The 14,439-nt window shown below is 43.7% G+C and overlaps 1 protein-coding gene across 4 annotated transcripts in view; it reads left to right on the forward strand.

Moving 5' to 3' along the window:
• Positions 1–14,439, forward strand: part of GATAD2A (GATA zinc finger domain containing 2A) — a 104,949-nt gene that overhangs the window by 39,519 nt on the left and 50,991 nt on the right. For all 4 annotated transcript variants that reach the window (XM_023247858.2, XM_023247857.2, XM_019820232.3 and 1 more), the window contains exon 2: positions 2,961–3,049. In XM_023247858.2, the coding sequence (XP_023103626.1) occupies positions 3,035–3,049 (15 nt within the window). In that variant the 5' untranslated portion in view covers positions 2,961–3,034. The remainder of the gene's footprint in view (positions 1–2,960; positions 3,050–14,439) is intronic.

The following is a 14,439-nucleotide window of genomic DNA, read 5'->3' on the forward strand; positions in this document are numbered from 1 at the left end:
TGTAAGAGGCCGTATACAGACATTTCTGAGAAATTGTGTGAAGCTGAATATGAACTGGACTTTTGCTGACATTTAGGGATTATTGTATGGTAGTTATGTTTTCAAAGATCGTTTTCAATTTGGGATGCCAGTTGGAGAAGTGATTGTTAAAATGATAAAGTATCTGGAATTTTGTTTAAAACATAAAAAGGGAGGGAGAGTTCCTGGTGTGTTGGAGGTGTGGCCGGGAAGCCAGCATGGCTAGGGTAGGATAGCAGGAGGCATGCCTCAGGCCAGGAGACGGTAGGGCTTCACTCTAGGCAAATGCCAAACATGGTGTCCACTGGAGGTGTGAGAAGCTGTTGGACTCCAAATGTGTTTAATGGCAGAAACAAAAGGATTTCCTGATGGACTGGAAGGTGGGGTAGTCTTATCAAGAGGGCAGCCCAAGGTTTTAATCTGAGCAGCCGAAAGACTGGATCTGTCATGAGCTGAGATGGGGAAAAGCCATGTTTGAGTATGAAAGTCTGAGTTTACCTTAAAATTTCTTGCACATTGCATTCCATCCACGCATTGTGTGTGTTGTGATAACATATTAAGAAGGCCTTCTTCCTTGCTGGGTTAACCCTCCAGGAAAATTTTGTCCAGTGTGTCTTGTGGTCTTGCAGTCTTGGCAGAGTAGGATACTGGATCTTTGTCAAAAATCAGTTGTACACACGTGCATGGGTGTATTCTATTCCATCTCTTGTCTGTCTTTATCACACTGTCTTGGTTATTGTAGTTTTATGATAAATCTTGAAATCAGGTAGGATAAGTCCTGCAAATTTGTTTGCCTTTTTCAGTTTTCACTATTCTAGTTCCTTTGCATTTCCGTATACATTTTAGAATCAGATTGTTTTTTCTACCAAAAAAAGAAACATGTTGGGAGTTTTTGATTGGATCTGCATTGAATCTGTGGATCAGTTTGGGAGATAATTGATATCTTCTGATCCATGGACAAGGCATATCTTCCTTTATGTTTTATTTCTCTCAGTGATGTGTTATTGTGGTTCTACTTGATACGTCTTGAACATATATTTTTTTTTTTAATTTTTTTTCAATGTTTATTTATTTTTGGGACAGAGAGAGACAGAGCATGAACGGGGGAGGGGCAGAGAGAGAGGGAGACACAGAATCGGAAACAGGCTCCAGGCTCTGAGCCATCAGCCCAGAGCCTGACGCGGGGCTCGAACTCCCAGACCGCGAGATCGTGACCTGGCTGAAGTCGGACGCTTAACCGACTGCGCCACCCAGGCGCCCCGAACATATATTTTTTTTAATGCTTATTTTGAGAGAGAGGGAAGGAGGGAGGCAGGGCACGAGTGGGGGAGGGGCAGAGAGAGAGGGAGACACAGAATCCAAAGCAGGTTCCAGACTGAACTGTCAGTACAGAGCCTGACACAGGGCTTGAACTCACTAATTGTGATACCATGACCTGAGCCAAAGTCGGACACTCAACCAACTGAGCCACCCAGGCACCCTGAACATCTTTTTAAAAATTAAATTTATCCTTAAGTATTTCATATATATGCTATTGTAAATGGATTTTTAAAAATCTGTGTGGAAATACTGCTGACTTGTGTGTATTGACTTTGTTTCTGAAGAGGGTAGGTGCTCAGAAAGCCTCTCCTTCTGGGCTTCCCCCTCCATGGCAGAGTGAGGCCATGGTTCAAGAGATATGAAAGAACTAGGATTAATGGTGTCCACTGTGTTTTTTGGCCTGAATGGGGCCAAAAAGGAGTGGCAGAAAGGGCTCCCCTCCCCAGGAACTAGCCCTGGTGGTGGCTACATCTGGCCCTGGGCCTCACTGAGGAGGATGCCATGTGTGCTCCTTGGTGCCCAAAGGTCTTTGCATAGAGTTCATTGATATTTGCTTATTTTGCAAGTTCTCCCATGGGAGTGTTTCTTGCTATCCATGAACTGTGAATTGTTGTGAACCCAGTTTAAAAATAAAGGTTTCATATTAGAGCCAGGCCTCCTGGTAGTCATGTGGGCTCAAAGAATGACAACAGAGGTGATACTGACAATATTCGGCAAGCTACAACTGATAGCCCTGCCTAGGAGTCTGGGATTTGGCTGGTTCTCTAGGTTTAGCCTCTGCGCCTGGAGCCCTGCGTGTCTGATGTCATAAAGGAGGGAGAAGTCCTGGAGCCACACTGTCTCTGAACATTCTTGTTCCTTAATTTTCCTGTCTGTAAAACAGGTACTTCCTTCCTCCCTGGGCAGTTTTGTAATCCCTGTGGAGATGATCCCTGGGGTAAAACTTCGAGTTGCCCTATGGAGGTAAAGTCTGCCTGGGCCCCAGGCACACTGCACCCTCAGCTTCTTGAGGGCAAACCCTGCACTGCCTGGAATGGTGAGTGGTTTCCCTGGTGTGTGGACCGGGGAGCAAAGAAGTCATGTCTGTAGAGGGAGACCTGGGTGACCCTGGGCAAATTCCTGAATATTAGACACATTAGATCACTTATCTGAAAATGGGGATGATCATGTAACCCCAAGGTTGTCCTGGGGATTCAAAGAGATACAGAGTTTTAGCATAGTAACTGGAATTTGCTACTAAGCACCTGTTAAATTCTAAGTATTACTGTTTCTGCTATTAATGTTATTACTGTCATAACTGAAATGTTGAGCCATTTTCTGTGTGTTCAGTATGTTGGTGTGTGGCTGCATGTTACCACCTCATATCTGTGTCCATATTGCTGAAGTCAGTGTCTGGGATGCTAGTGTTTATTGGTTAGCACTGCATCAGGTCATAGGTCAGAGAGTGATTGAAATTTATTTCCTCAGCCTGCCTCCCTTAGTAGAGGCAGAGCTCTGAAATCTAAATTTTACTTTAATCTAAATTTTTACTAATTCCAGGGGTCAGAGACATTGAAAATTGTCTATACATTCCAGAAACTTACCTTGGAAACTCAGTATTTCTTTTTCTGTCCTTTTTTTAGGTTGGTCAGCACGTCGACACAAGTTGCCTTTTGACGTAGCTGCCGCCATGGCCAGCTGGTAGGACCAGCATCCCATGCCCAGAAGCCAGGTGAGTGGTTGAGGTCTGGTGTCTGGAATGAAGGCTCTGACTTGTCCAGTGAACCTCATTCAGCTCCTTGGACATTTGAAACTGAGCACTGCTTCAGAAGCTTACAGCTACCTCCTAGAGGAAATAGAGAGTCAAGTTCCTCCAGAATTGTGTACTGGGCTGTCACCACAGGATCACCCAGGCCCTGCCTGTTGCTTCCAGGGAGGCTGTTTGCTCACCCCTCCTATCTCAGGGTTCACTCACTTGAAAAGCCCAGGCCTAAATGGGATAAACCTTCCTGGGAAGATCAGGAAGAGGATAATTAATCCTAGCCAGGTGGCCTTTGCCCTCTGGCCACTTTTGTGATTTCCCAACACTAACCAAAATGAGTAGAATTTTTCCCTCACCACTGTCGGTAGTGCAGGGCCCTGCACTGGTGCTTGGAACTGGTTGCCCTTACCCCAACTCACACCTGTGAGGAAACTGAGCCGGCCTCACCCCTTGCTTAGGACTCTCAAGGGCTGAAAGGACCCAGCAGGGCAGAGCCTGAGACCTGGGTGGAATTTTTATCTTGTTACCATCAGAGTCTGGCCAGCCATGTTTCGGCCCAGAACTACCTACCTAGAGAAGAAGGTAGAACTGGGAATTGTCTTAGAACTCTAAGACAGCTTGGAGGACCTCCTGAGTTGGTCAGCTGCTTTTACAGGCTAGCCAGCAGGTGACTTGCTGAGGGGTGCATGTCTCTCTAACAGCATAGCTGTATGGGGTGAGAACCGGCTGCCTGGATTTGTCTGCTTCAAGACGAGAGTTGGGGTTGGTTTTGTGAGGTTTCAGCTCTTACTTGCATATAGCAAAAAAAAAAAAAAAAAAGAGTATGGTCAAGTATTCCTGTTAGCAGGAAAACATTTCCAGAATGTTCTAACAAAAGCTTTAGCAGTGCTTTAGTTTTGTTTGTTTGTTTGTTTTACAATCGGGATATAATTTGCTTACCATACAGTTCACCGATTTATGATTTAAAATTCAGTGTTTATTTATTTGGTATATTCAAGAGTTGTGCAACCATCATCTCTGTCTAGTTCCAGAACACTTATCACCCCCAAAAGAAACTCCATCCTCATTAGCTGTCATTCCTTATCTCCTTATTCCTCCGTCTCCCACTAATCTATCTGCTTTCTGTTTCTATACATTTGCCTGTTCTGGACATTTTATATCAACAGAGTCATAGACTATATAACGTGTGTGTCTGGCTTTTCTCAGAGTAATGTTTTTGAGGTTCATCTACATTGTAGCATGATTCAGTGCTTCATATGCTTTTATGGCTGAGTAATTCCATCACATGGATGGACCACTTATTTATTCATCAGGATAAATTTGGGTGGTTTCCACCTTTTGGCATTTGCAAATAGTGCTGCTATGAACATTTGTGAACGCAATTTGTGTGGATATGTTTTTGGTTCCTTTGGGTATATACCTAGGAGTGGAATTGCTGGATCATATGGTAACTGGTGAACATTTTGAGGACTTGCCAGACTGTTGTCATGGCAGCTCTACCATTTTACACGCCCCCTGCCCTAGCTCTACCTGAGACCCTCAGAGCCCTCTGGAGACAAGAAGTGATCTAAAGTCTATGCTGGTTTCCTAGAGCTAGCTGAGGATCACCAGTGTTGATGATGCTTGATACCTGGTCCTAATGGCTTCTTACCTGGTGTTGGTAGCATAGTGGGGCATCCTTAGAGGATGGGTCTGGCACTTGACTGTCATCAGGCTATCTTTAGACATTAGCATTTAAAAATCATGGAACTTTACATCTGGAAAAGGTCTCACCTGAAGCTCAGCCCAGTGTGGTGAGTGACTGCCCTTGTCCTGCAGTCCCGGTTGTTGTCTGAAGGCAGTAGGCTAGCTTAGGGTTCTCTGAGGTCCTAGGCTAGGTGCTCCTGCTTCTGCCTAGTCCTTTGTTAACTCAAAAGTACATGGTCAGGGGATCCTGGGTGGCTCAGTTGGTTGAGCATCTTACTTCAGCTCAGGTTATACTCTCATGGTTCTTGAGTTCAAACCCCACATTGGGCTCACTGCTGTCAGCTTAAAGCTGGCTTCTGATCTTCTGTCTCCCTCTCTTTCTGCCCCTCCCTCGCTCATATTCTCTCTCTCAAAGATAAAACATTTAAAAAATAGGGGCGCCTGGGTGGCTCAGTCGGTTAAGTGTCCGACTTCAGCTCAGGTCACGATCTCGCGGTCCGTGAGTTCAAGCCCCGCGTTGGGCTCTGGGCTGATGGCTCAGAGCCTGGAGCCTGCTTCCGATTCTGTGTCTCCCTCTCTCTCTGCCCCTCCCCCGTTCATGCTCTGTCTCTCTCTGTCTCAAAAATAAATAAACCGTTAAAAAAATTTAAAAAATAAAAAAAAAAATAGTTAAAAAAAAAAACCATGGTCAGAGCAGTAAGTACTTGCAGAATGAATGAATGATGAAAGAAAGAAAGAAAAGAAAGAGAGGGAAAGAAAAGAAGGAAAGAGAAAGAAAAGATGGAGAGAAGGAAAGAAAAAGAAAAAAACAGACCTCCTCCTTCCCTGTCCAGGAGGGAAGACAGCCATTGCATGAAGGGGTTTGATGGGAAAGGACAGTCTGTGAATAGTGATGGCTAATGTCAAACGGGCAAAAAAATACCCTTGAGTAATTATTTTTTAAGGATTTATAAATATGTCAGCTTGTGTACTCTTTGTTGTGGGGTGTAAGTCATTTCAACAAATTGATTTTGTATTTTCTTTTTTTAATTTTTTAAATTGTTTTTATTATTTATTTTGAGAGAGAGATACAGAGCATGAGCAGGCAAGGGGCAGTGAGAGAAGGAGACACAGAATCTGAAGCAGGCTCCAGGCTCTGAGCTGTCAGCACAGAGCCTGACGGGGGTGCTGGAACCCATGAACCATGAGATCATGACCTAAGCCGAAGTCAGACGCTCAACTGACTGAGCCACCCAGGCACCCCTTCTGTTTTCTCTGTTTAACACCAGCCCGGCACCCCCTTTCAGTTGAACCGTGGCCTGTGGTCACCTCAGGTCTCCCCATTTCTGCCACCCAGGACTTAGTAAGCATAGAAGAGGAGCAAGACAGGAGGAGGGTTGGCTCCTGGTGAGCCTGACATATGCACACAGCCCCCACACAGTGCCCCACACTGTACACAGTTGTAGGTGTGCACACTTTGGGTCAGACTGCCTGCTTGGGCTAATGATGTGGCATCTGCCCCTCAATTTTTGCCTGTCAGGGGTCCTGTTTATTCAGCAGGTACACACTGCTCATGTGCTGAATGACTTTGCCTTATGTTGGGTGTTAAGGATTAAAAATGGGTGTGACTTAGAGAAAAACAGTTCACAGAAAAAGTGAGTGCAGATGGCTCTTACCAAAGGTATAGAAGATGCTCAAGTCTTTCTGATACTAAGAATAATGCTCATTGGAGTTTCAAGACAACATTTCTGACCTTTTGTCCCCAGAGGTGGATACCAGTCTATTGATGGGAATCAAGCACTGCCATATATTGCTTTTGGAGGCTCACAGCTCTTCAGAGAGAGATTTGTTTACCCTTTGCTTCAGAAATTCCGCTTCTAGAAAAATGTATCACAAAGATACACTGTCAAACATAAGAATTGTGACAAGGATGTTCATTCTAACATTCTGAAGTAACAAAGCTGGAAATGACTTAGATGTTTGTCAGTTGGGGCTGGAGACTTATGGGGATGGATCTCCTGGGTGGGGATGGCATCAAGCCCCCTGAGCAAAGGAAGAAGGGACGTCCTTATGTCACGGTGATGGGATTTCTAGGGTGAAATGAGAAGTGGAAGAAGCAAGGTGGAGGATAAAGAGATACAGTATGCTTACCTCTCCAAGGAAAGGTGGAGGGACATGGATGTATGTGTATTTGCTTCTATTTTATTTTTAAATATGGAAATACAAACCATAAATGAACAATATGGTTATTTCTAGGAGGAGGGATGAGAGAGGACAGGGTTACCAGGAGATGTCTCTGGTTTTCTTTTCTGTGTAGCACCAGATGGGTGTTTTACATAATTATGAAACAAAAGTATGGCAAGTTGTGAGGCGAGTGGAGAGAAGCAAACCCTAAAAAGCAAAAGGAAATTAATATGAATCTAGGTGTATGTCAGTTGTGATTCAAGTTGTGACTTAACTAATGTTTCAGGATTTCCTTTGCTCAACTTTTAAACATAGTAGACTATAAATGTTTTAGTGAGATATGCCATAAGGGCAAAAACTTTTTTAAAAAAATCAGTAACTATCTTTAAGAATTATTTTTGGTTTTAGGTTAATAATACCAATACTCACTACTGTTTCAGTAGTGCCCCCTTACCCACCAGAACACTTTCCAAGACCACTGTGGGATGCCTGAAACCGCAGATAGTATCAAACCCTATATATACTGTGATTTGTTCCTATATACATGCAGACCTATGATAAAGTTTAGTTTATAAGTTAGGCACAATAAGAGATTAACAACAATAACTAACTAATAGTAGAACAATCATAGCTATGCTATAGTAAAAGTTGTGTGAATTTGGCCTCTCTCTCAAAAATCTTAGTACTGTACTCACCCTTGTAATGATGTGAGATGATAAAATGCCTGTGTTATGAGATGAAGTGAGGTGAATGACGCAGGCATTGTGACATAGCATTAGGCTACTGTTGACCTTATGATATGTCAGAGAATCATCTGCTCCTGGGCCGTGATTGACCACAGGTACCTGAAACCGTGGAAAGCAAAACCGTGGATAAGTGGGGACAACTGTATTATAGGAGATAACAAATAAGTAGTAATTAATGTCTTTAAGAACCAGAATTTTCAGCACCAAAGAAAAATGCAAGTATAAAATCAAGGCACTTAAGTTAAAATGTTTTAATTCTAAATCTGCATTGGGAACATGTGTAAGACTACTAAGGGTGAGACAGGGGAGTATGAATAAGAACAGATTCCCAATTTGGAGTGTCAAATGTGTTAAAAATCAACAGGTTCATTTATATTGGTACTCAAAGGAAAGGAAGAATCTTGCTGGTCCTCTTTGGGGGGTGCTAGGGAACCAACTCATTTTGAAAATTGGTAAATAAAGGGAGAGAAACAAGCATTTATCCTCTTTTCGATGGACTGAACTCTCGAGGAACAAAACAGTGGGTGAGAACAAGATCAGTGCTGTCCTACAAAACTTCCTGGAACTCTCTGTACCCTCACTGTCCAATGCACCTGGAATAGTTTGAAGAAGTCAACTTTTAATTTTATTTAATTTTAGTCTATTTAAATAGCCACATGTGGCTAGTGGACAGTGCTGCTATTGACATATTCTGGCTAATTAAAATGAAATGATGGAATTAGAAGTTTATAAGTTTTCAGACACCTAATGAAATGGTGAGTCCAGACAGTGATCCTCAGTGGCCGCCTTGCACCCAAGAAGGGTACATGTGCTACTGGAAGGATGTGTGCTTGTTTTGGCTGCAGAATCTAGTTTATAGTAAATCGGGGGCATGTTGCATTATGCCACGGGGATGCCACCAGCAAACCTGACTGTGGGGAAATAAGATAAATGATTGAAAGGAAAGGTTTTGGGAGGACCTATAGATTTCAACCAAGTGTGACTCTGACAAAGACTAAGAAATGCTTGTTAAATTGTTGGAGGTCAGGTCACGGAATTGTAGTGGTTTGTAGATACAAATACTGACCAGTGCATTCATAAATGAATGTTGTGTAGGATTTGCTTCACAGGAGCTAGTGGGGTATGGGGGAAAGGAGCAGTGTATGGAAGACCTGCAGCCTGGGTGGTGCATGTGCGCTGTGAATCCTGTTGTTTGTGCTACTTCTGAGGGCATTGCTACTTCTGCAATTTTCCGTAATCAAATATTTGAAAAATGGGCTTGACCCAGGCATATATATTCCTCAGGGAGCTTTATCACATACATCACCCAGGGCAGGGGAGTCCTCTGTTACAAAAGGGTGGCGGCCACTGTGGTTAAATTTAAGCAGAATACTTTCAGCAGAGATTCTGGAATTGCTAAGGGGCTGTGGCTGGTGGCCTGTCAGGTGGAACAACTTCCGTTTCCAGCAGTCTTATTTTCAATAATAATAATAATACTCACAGCTACCCTTCATGGAGCCGTCAGAGCATTTCCCATTTCACAGGTGAGGAAAACTGAGGTGAACCAGGCATTCTGGTTTCTACCTGATGCACTGCGATGCTGATGGCACCTTCCTATTTCTGAGCCCCTGGCTTCCCTGCCCAGTGCTTGGAGCTCACCTTACCCCTGCATGTGCTTCTTCACTTCAGTACTGACTCTGTGATATCCCATACTTTGTTTTCTGACATAACATAATTTTGATTAGAGACCAGTCTCACTTCCCTCTTGGTGTCATTTGTCCATAGCAGCTATAGCCAGTGGATAAAGTAGATGGTTTGATTCCATGTGTGATCTAGGGATCACTGCAACTCTCAGAGTGATAGGGACCTCACTGTGTGTCTCTCCGCCTGATGTCCACTGCCCATGCACCTGCCTCCTTGCATATCTTCCCAGGGTTTCCAGGGAGGAGGCCCCGGGGTGTCCCAGGGGCCCAGTCAGCCCCTTGTTCTTGGTAGAAACTAAGCCGGTATTTGGACAGATGAATAAAACACCTGTGAGACTGAGGTGGGTGGCACATTCCCAGTAATGTGTTAATGTAAAACCGTAGCATGTGTTGTTTTGGTTTTAGACAGTATGAAGCCTACGATGAGCCTGACTTAAATTGTATTCTGATGGTGGTGGTTTGTGTGACCCCAGTTGTCTGAGGCCTTACCCTCTTTCTGCCTTGGTTCCCCATTGCTAGATTGGTTCTTGTGTGTACCACATGGCCACACAACCAGGCATCAGCTTTCCTTTGCTTGGAGGTGGTTCTTAGTTCCCACCTGTGGGGTGGGCTTGTTGTGGCCTCAGACTCTGTGAGAACTGGATGGTTGACTCACAGAACCTAAAAAACTCCCCCAATTTAAACATTTTAAAGTGTGTAAAATTCATTGGCATTTAGTGCATCCATGATATTGTACACTCATCATCTCTATCAAATACTATCAAATACCAGAACGTTTTTATCCCCAAAAGAAGCCTGTACCCATTAGCAGTCACTATCCCCTCTTTCATCTCTGTGTCCTTCAGGGCCCTAGGAACCACTAGTCTACTTTCTGTTTCCATGGATTTGCCTGTTCTAGGCATTTCATATAAATGGAATCATATACTATGTGGCCTTTTTTTTATCTGGCTTCTGTTGCTCAACGTAGTATTTTCACTGTTCATCCACATTGTGACATGAATCAGAACTTCATTCCTTTTTATGAGTGAATAATACTTCATTGTATGGATATATCACATTTTGTTCATTTGTTCATCTGTTGATGGACATTTGGGTTGTTTCTACTTGTTGGCTATTGTAAATAGTGCTGCTTTTAACATTTGTGTATAGATTTTTGTGTGAATATGTTTTCACATCTCTTAGCTTGTGTACCTAGCAGAATTGCTGGGTCATATGTAATGCTTTTTGAGAGACTGCCAGACTGTTAACCATGTTACCATGCCATTTTATAGTCCTGTCAGCAGTGTATGAGGGTTCCACTTTCTCCACATCATTGACAACACTTGTTTTTTCTTTTTTCTTTTTTTTTTCTTTTTTTGTTAACCACCATCCTAGTGGGTTTGAGGTAGTATCTCGTGATTTTGATTTGCGTTTATCTGATGATAAATGATGTTAAACATCTTTTCATGTGTTTATTGGCCACTTGAATATCTTCTTTGGAGAAATGTCTATTTAAGTCCTTTACCTGGTTTTTAATTGGATTTGTTGTTTAATTATAAGAGTTCTTCGTATATTTTGGCCACTACACCCTTATCAGATAAATAATTTGCACATATTTTCTCCTATTTCATGGGTTGTTTTTTCACTTTTTTAAAGATTTTATTTTTTTTATTTAATTTTTTAAATGTTTATTTATTTTTAAGAGAGAGAGAGACAAAGAATCTGAAGCAGGATTCAGGCTCCGAGCTCTTAGCACAGAGCACAATCTGGGGCTCGAACTTGTGTACTGCGAGATCATGACCTAAGCCAAAGTCAGACCCTTAACTGACTGAACCACCCAGGGGTCCCTTTAAGATTTTATTTTAAGTAATTTCTGCACCAAATGTGGGGCTTGAACTTACAGCCCTAAGATCGAGAGTCGCCTGCTGTATTGACTGAACCAGCCAGGCACCCCTCATTCTCTTATTAGTGTCCTTTGCACATTAGATTTTAATTTTGTTGAAGTCCAATTTCTTTTTTTTTTCTTTCATTGTGCTTTTGGTGTCACATTTAATAATCTGTTGCTGAATCCAAGGTCATAATTTACCCTTCAGCTTTTCTCTTAAGAGTTTTTATAAGTTTAGTTTTTAATAGGTCTCTGACCTATTTTGAGTTAATTTTTGTTATAAGATAAGGGTTTTGTTTTTGATCCTTATTTTTTTAATTGGCCTGAAGACATTTTGGTTTTTTTTAGGAAGGGAGAATGATACCTGGGAATTCTGAAAATGCTTTTTCTTGTGTGTTAAACACCTATGTATTGAGCCCTTATTCTATCCTGGGCCCTAGGATGGTAGCAGTGAACAAAGAGGTGTTCCATGTTCTTATGGGAGATGGGGTTAGGAGGGCACATAGACAAATAAATAGAATGTTAAGTGGTGATGAAGTGGAAAAGAGGTTAGAGGTCCACCAAGGGAGCTACGTGCCATTTTGGTTTCTCAGGTGAGACCTATAAAAGAGGGTAGTTCAGAGACCTGGAGGGAGGAGACTTCAAGGCAGAGAAAGCAGGATGTGCAAAGGCCCTGGGGTGGGAGTGAGCTAACCATCAGAGGAGCAGCCAGACTGTCAGTGTGACGTAAGAGAATGGGGTCCAGGGTTGGTGGGGCACAGATGGCAGATGAGGTCAGAGAGGCTGACCAGACCTCAAGGATGTGGTGAGGGCCTTGTTTTTATCTTGAACAGTATCTTTTACAGAAGGGCCACTAATATGATACGTTCAAGTCCAGTTCTGCTGTTTCCCAGAGCTTATTGTAGGTATCTGAACAGCTCCCTGCCCAAGAGGAAGATTTCCACTTACAGGGTAGAAGCTAAATGTGGGATTTCTGGTTCAGCTCTTACAGCTGTACAGAAAGTGCTAAGAGAACTTTTCGCTGGTAGGAACTGTTTCTTAGGCCCATGGGCTTTATTGAGACCAGAAACTTACATTAGTCTTAGAAGTAAGTTTCCCTGCTGGCTCTGATCCTCCTGGGGCAGCTGCCAGTGTGCTCTGACACCACAGAATATGTGCAGGGAGGAGCTTGACAAAGGAAGCCCAGGAAGAGCCTCCAGGCTTTCCCACATTGCTGGGCCCCCTGATGAAAATGACAAAAGAAGCACCCTTGGTTCCCCTACTTTCTCCTCCTGTCTCCTCCTAGGAATGGAGGTAGCTTTTCTGGCCCTTCCTGCAATTGTCTGTGCAAAACCTCCCTGCCATTTCCAGCCATGGGCCTCAATGGAGCTGGTGGTTAGAGCTGTGTCTTGGCCAGGCCCTGAGGGAGTTGGCACTGGAAGGGTTAAGACTTCCAATTTTGTGATGTGACACCCGATGGGCACATTGCAGATGGCATGGAAATGGCAGGTGTAACCCTTTGTAGGCCATGGAGGCACATGGCCCAGGAGGCAGCTGGGAAGGAACAGAGGCTGTTCCTTTCCCGTGGGAGGCAAATGTAGCCAGCTCGCCCTCACAGTGACATCCCGCACCAGGGGGACTCCTGGTTGCTATTTCCCTGTGGACATTTAATATTGCTCAGATTCCCCTTCACAGGCAGTACCTTTGTTTCTGTGTTATGTGCTTCTCCAACAGCATCTGTTCCTCTCTGGCTGCAGGGTTGGGCTTTGGCCCAATGGCCCTGGCTGCTGGCAGTTCAGATGCTCATGTCGGTCCACTTCCAGGTGGTTGGTGTTGGGTGCTCACTGGGCACTTTTGAGAGAGCAAACACAAAAGCCAAGTCCTTATCTCCAGTGTGAGCCTAGGGGAGCTACTGATAGTTTTAAAGACACTTGTTACCAGTCTTTCCCCACTCTTAACTTGTGATCAGTATAAGTGCACCTTCTCCTACTGTGTGCTATGACTTGGAGATGAAGATGGGCTTTCGATCTCATGTCTTTGGGAAAAGGTGCTTAGAAGCCAAGGCATGGGGCCGGAGTGCAGGCGGAGTTGAGTGGGATCTGTGTGGTCCACATTGTTCCCTATTTTCAGAAGTTTGCAGGAGATCAGCTGTGTCTGAGAGAAGATAAAAATATATTCCCTACATTATCTTCCCAGGATAGGATCTGTGCTTTCTCTCGTACCCATTCCCTGTGCCCCCCCATTCTCCCATGACTCTAGGGATGGAGGTTGAGGCCTGGGGACCTAATGTCCCAGGCCTGGCCCTGTACATCCCTGGGGTGAGTTTGAACAGCCCAGAGAACTGTCAGCAGGCCGGCCTCGTGACTGTCTATTTTCTGGAGACGACTTGTCCCAAAACCTGCTTTGTTCCCACACACAATGCTGGAGTGAGATACTACCGGTGCTGTGTTCTTTTACTGGGCAGTCTGTGATTTGTGTTTAGGAATCTGAAGACCATTAAGGTTTTGTCTTTAAAATGTTGATGGCCACCACTTAAGTATGTTGGTTTCTGCTCTCCAGGTTAACTTTGTTAAATATATCCCAAAACATTAATTCAGAGACCTCAATTACAAGTCCTCCACTTTAAAAAAACAACAATATTGTAGGGGCTCCTGGCTGGCTCAGTCAGTGAGCATGCCACTCTTGATCTCAGGGTTGTGAGTTTGAGCTCCATGTTGGGTGTAGAGATTACTTAAAGATAAAATCTTGGGGCGCCTGGGTGGCTCAGTTGGTTAAGCATCCAACTTCTTTCTGCTCAGGTCATGATCTCACAGTTTGGGAGTTCGAGCCCCCGTGTCAGGCTCTGTGCTGACAGCTAGCTCAGAGCCTGGAGCCTGTCTTCAGATTCTGCGTCTCTCTCTCTGTCCTTCCCCTGCTTGCTCGTGTGCATATATTCTCTCTCTCTCTCTCTCTCTCTGTCTCTCTCTCTCTCTCAAAAAACAAAACAAAAAAGAAAGATAAAATCTTTAAAAACAAACAATCAAGATTGTAAATGTGTGCTTATTTGTAAATGTGGTGCTGATTCTTTTTATTCTTTTCACTTAACAACCTGTTTCTCTTTTTGGTTCTTGAACCAAGGACTGAAGGTGACCAGATAGGATGGACTTCTTGGTCTTGGTCTGACTTTACCTTGCATGACTCCTCCACCCTGTTGGTGGTAACAGGCTTATATTTGAATGGGTCATTAGCATTCAGATGGAG

This window comes from Felis catus, chromosome A2, assembly GCF_018350175.1.
Source record: "Felis catus isolate Fca126 chromosome A2, F.catus_Fca126_mat1.0, whole genome shotgun sequence".
In the NCBI taxonomy this organism is placed as follows: domain Eukaryota; kingdom Metazoa; phylum Chordata; class Mammalia; order Carnivora; family Felidae; genus Felis; species Felis catus.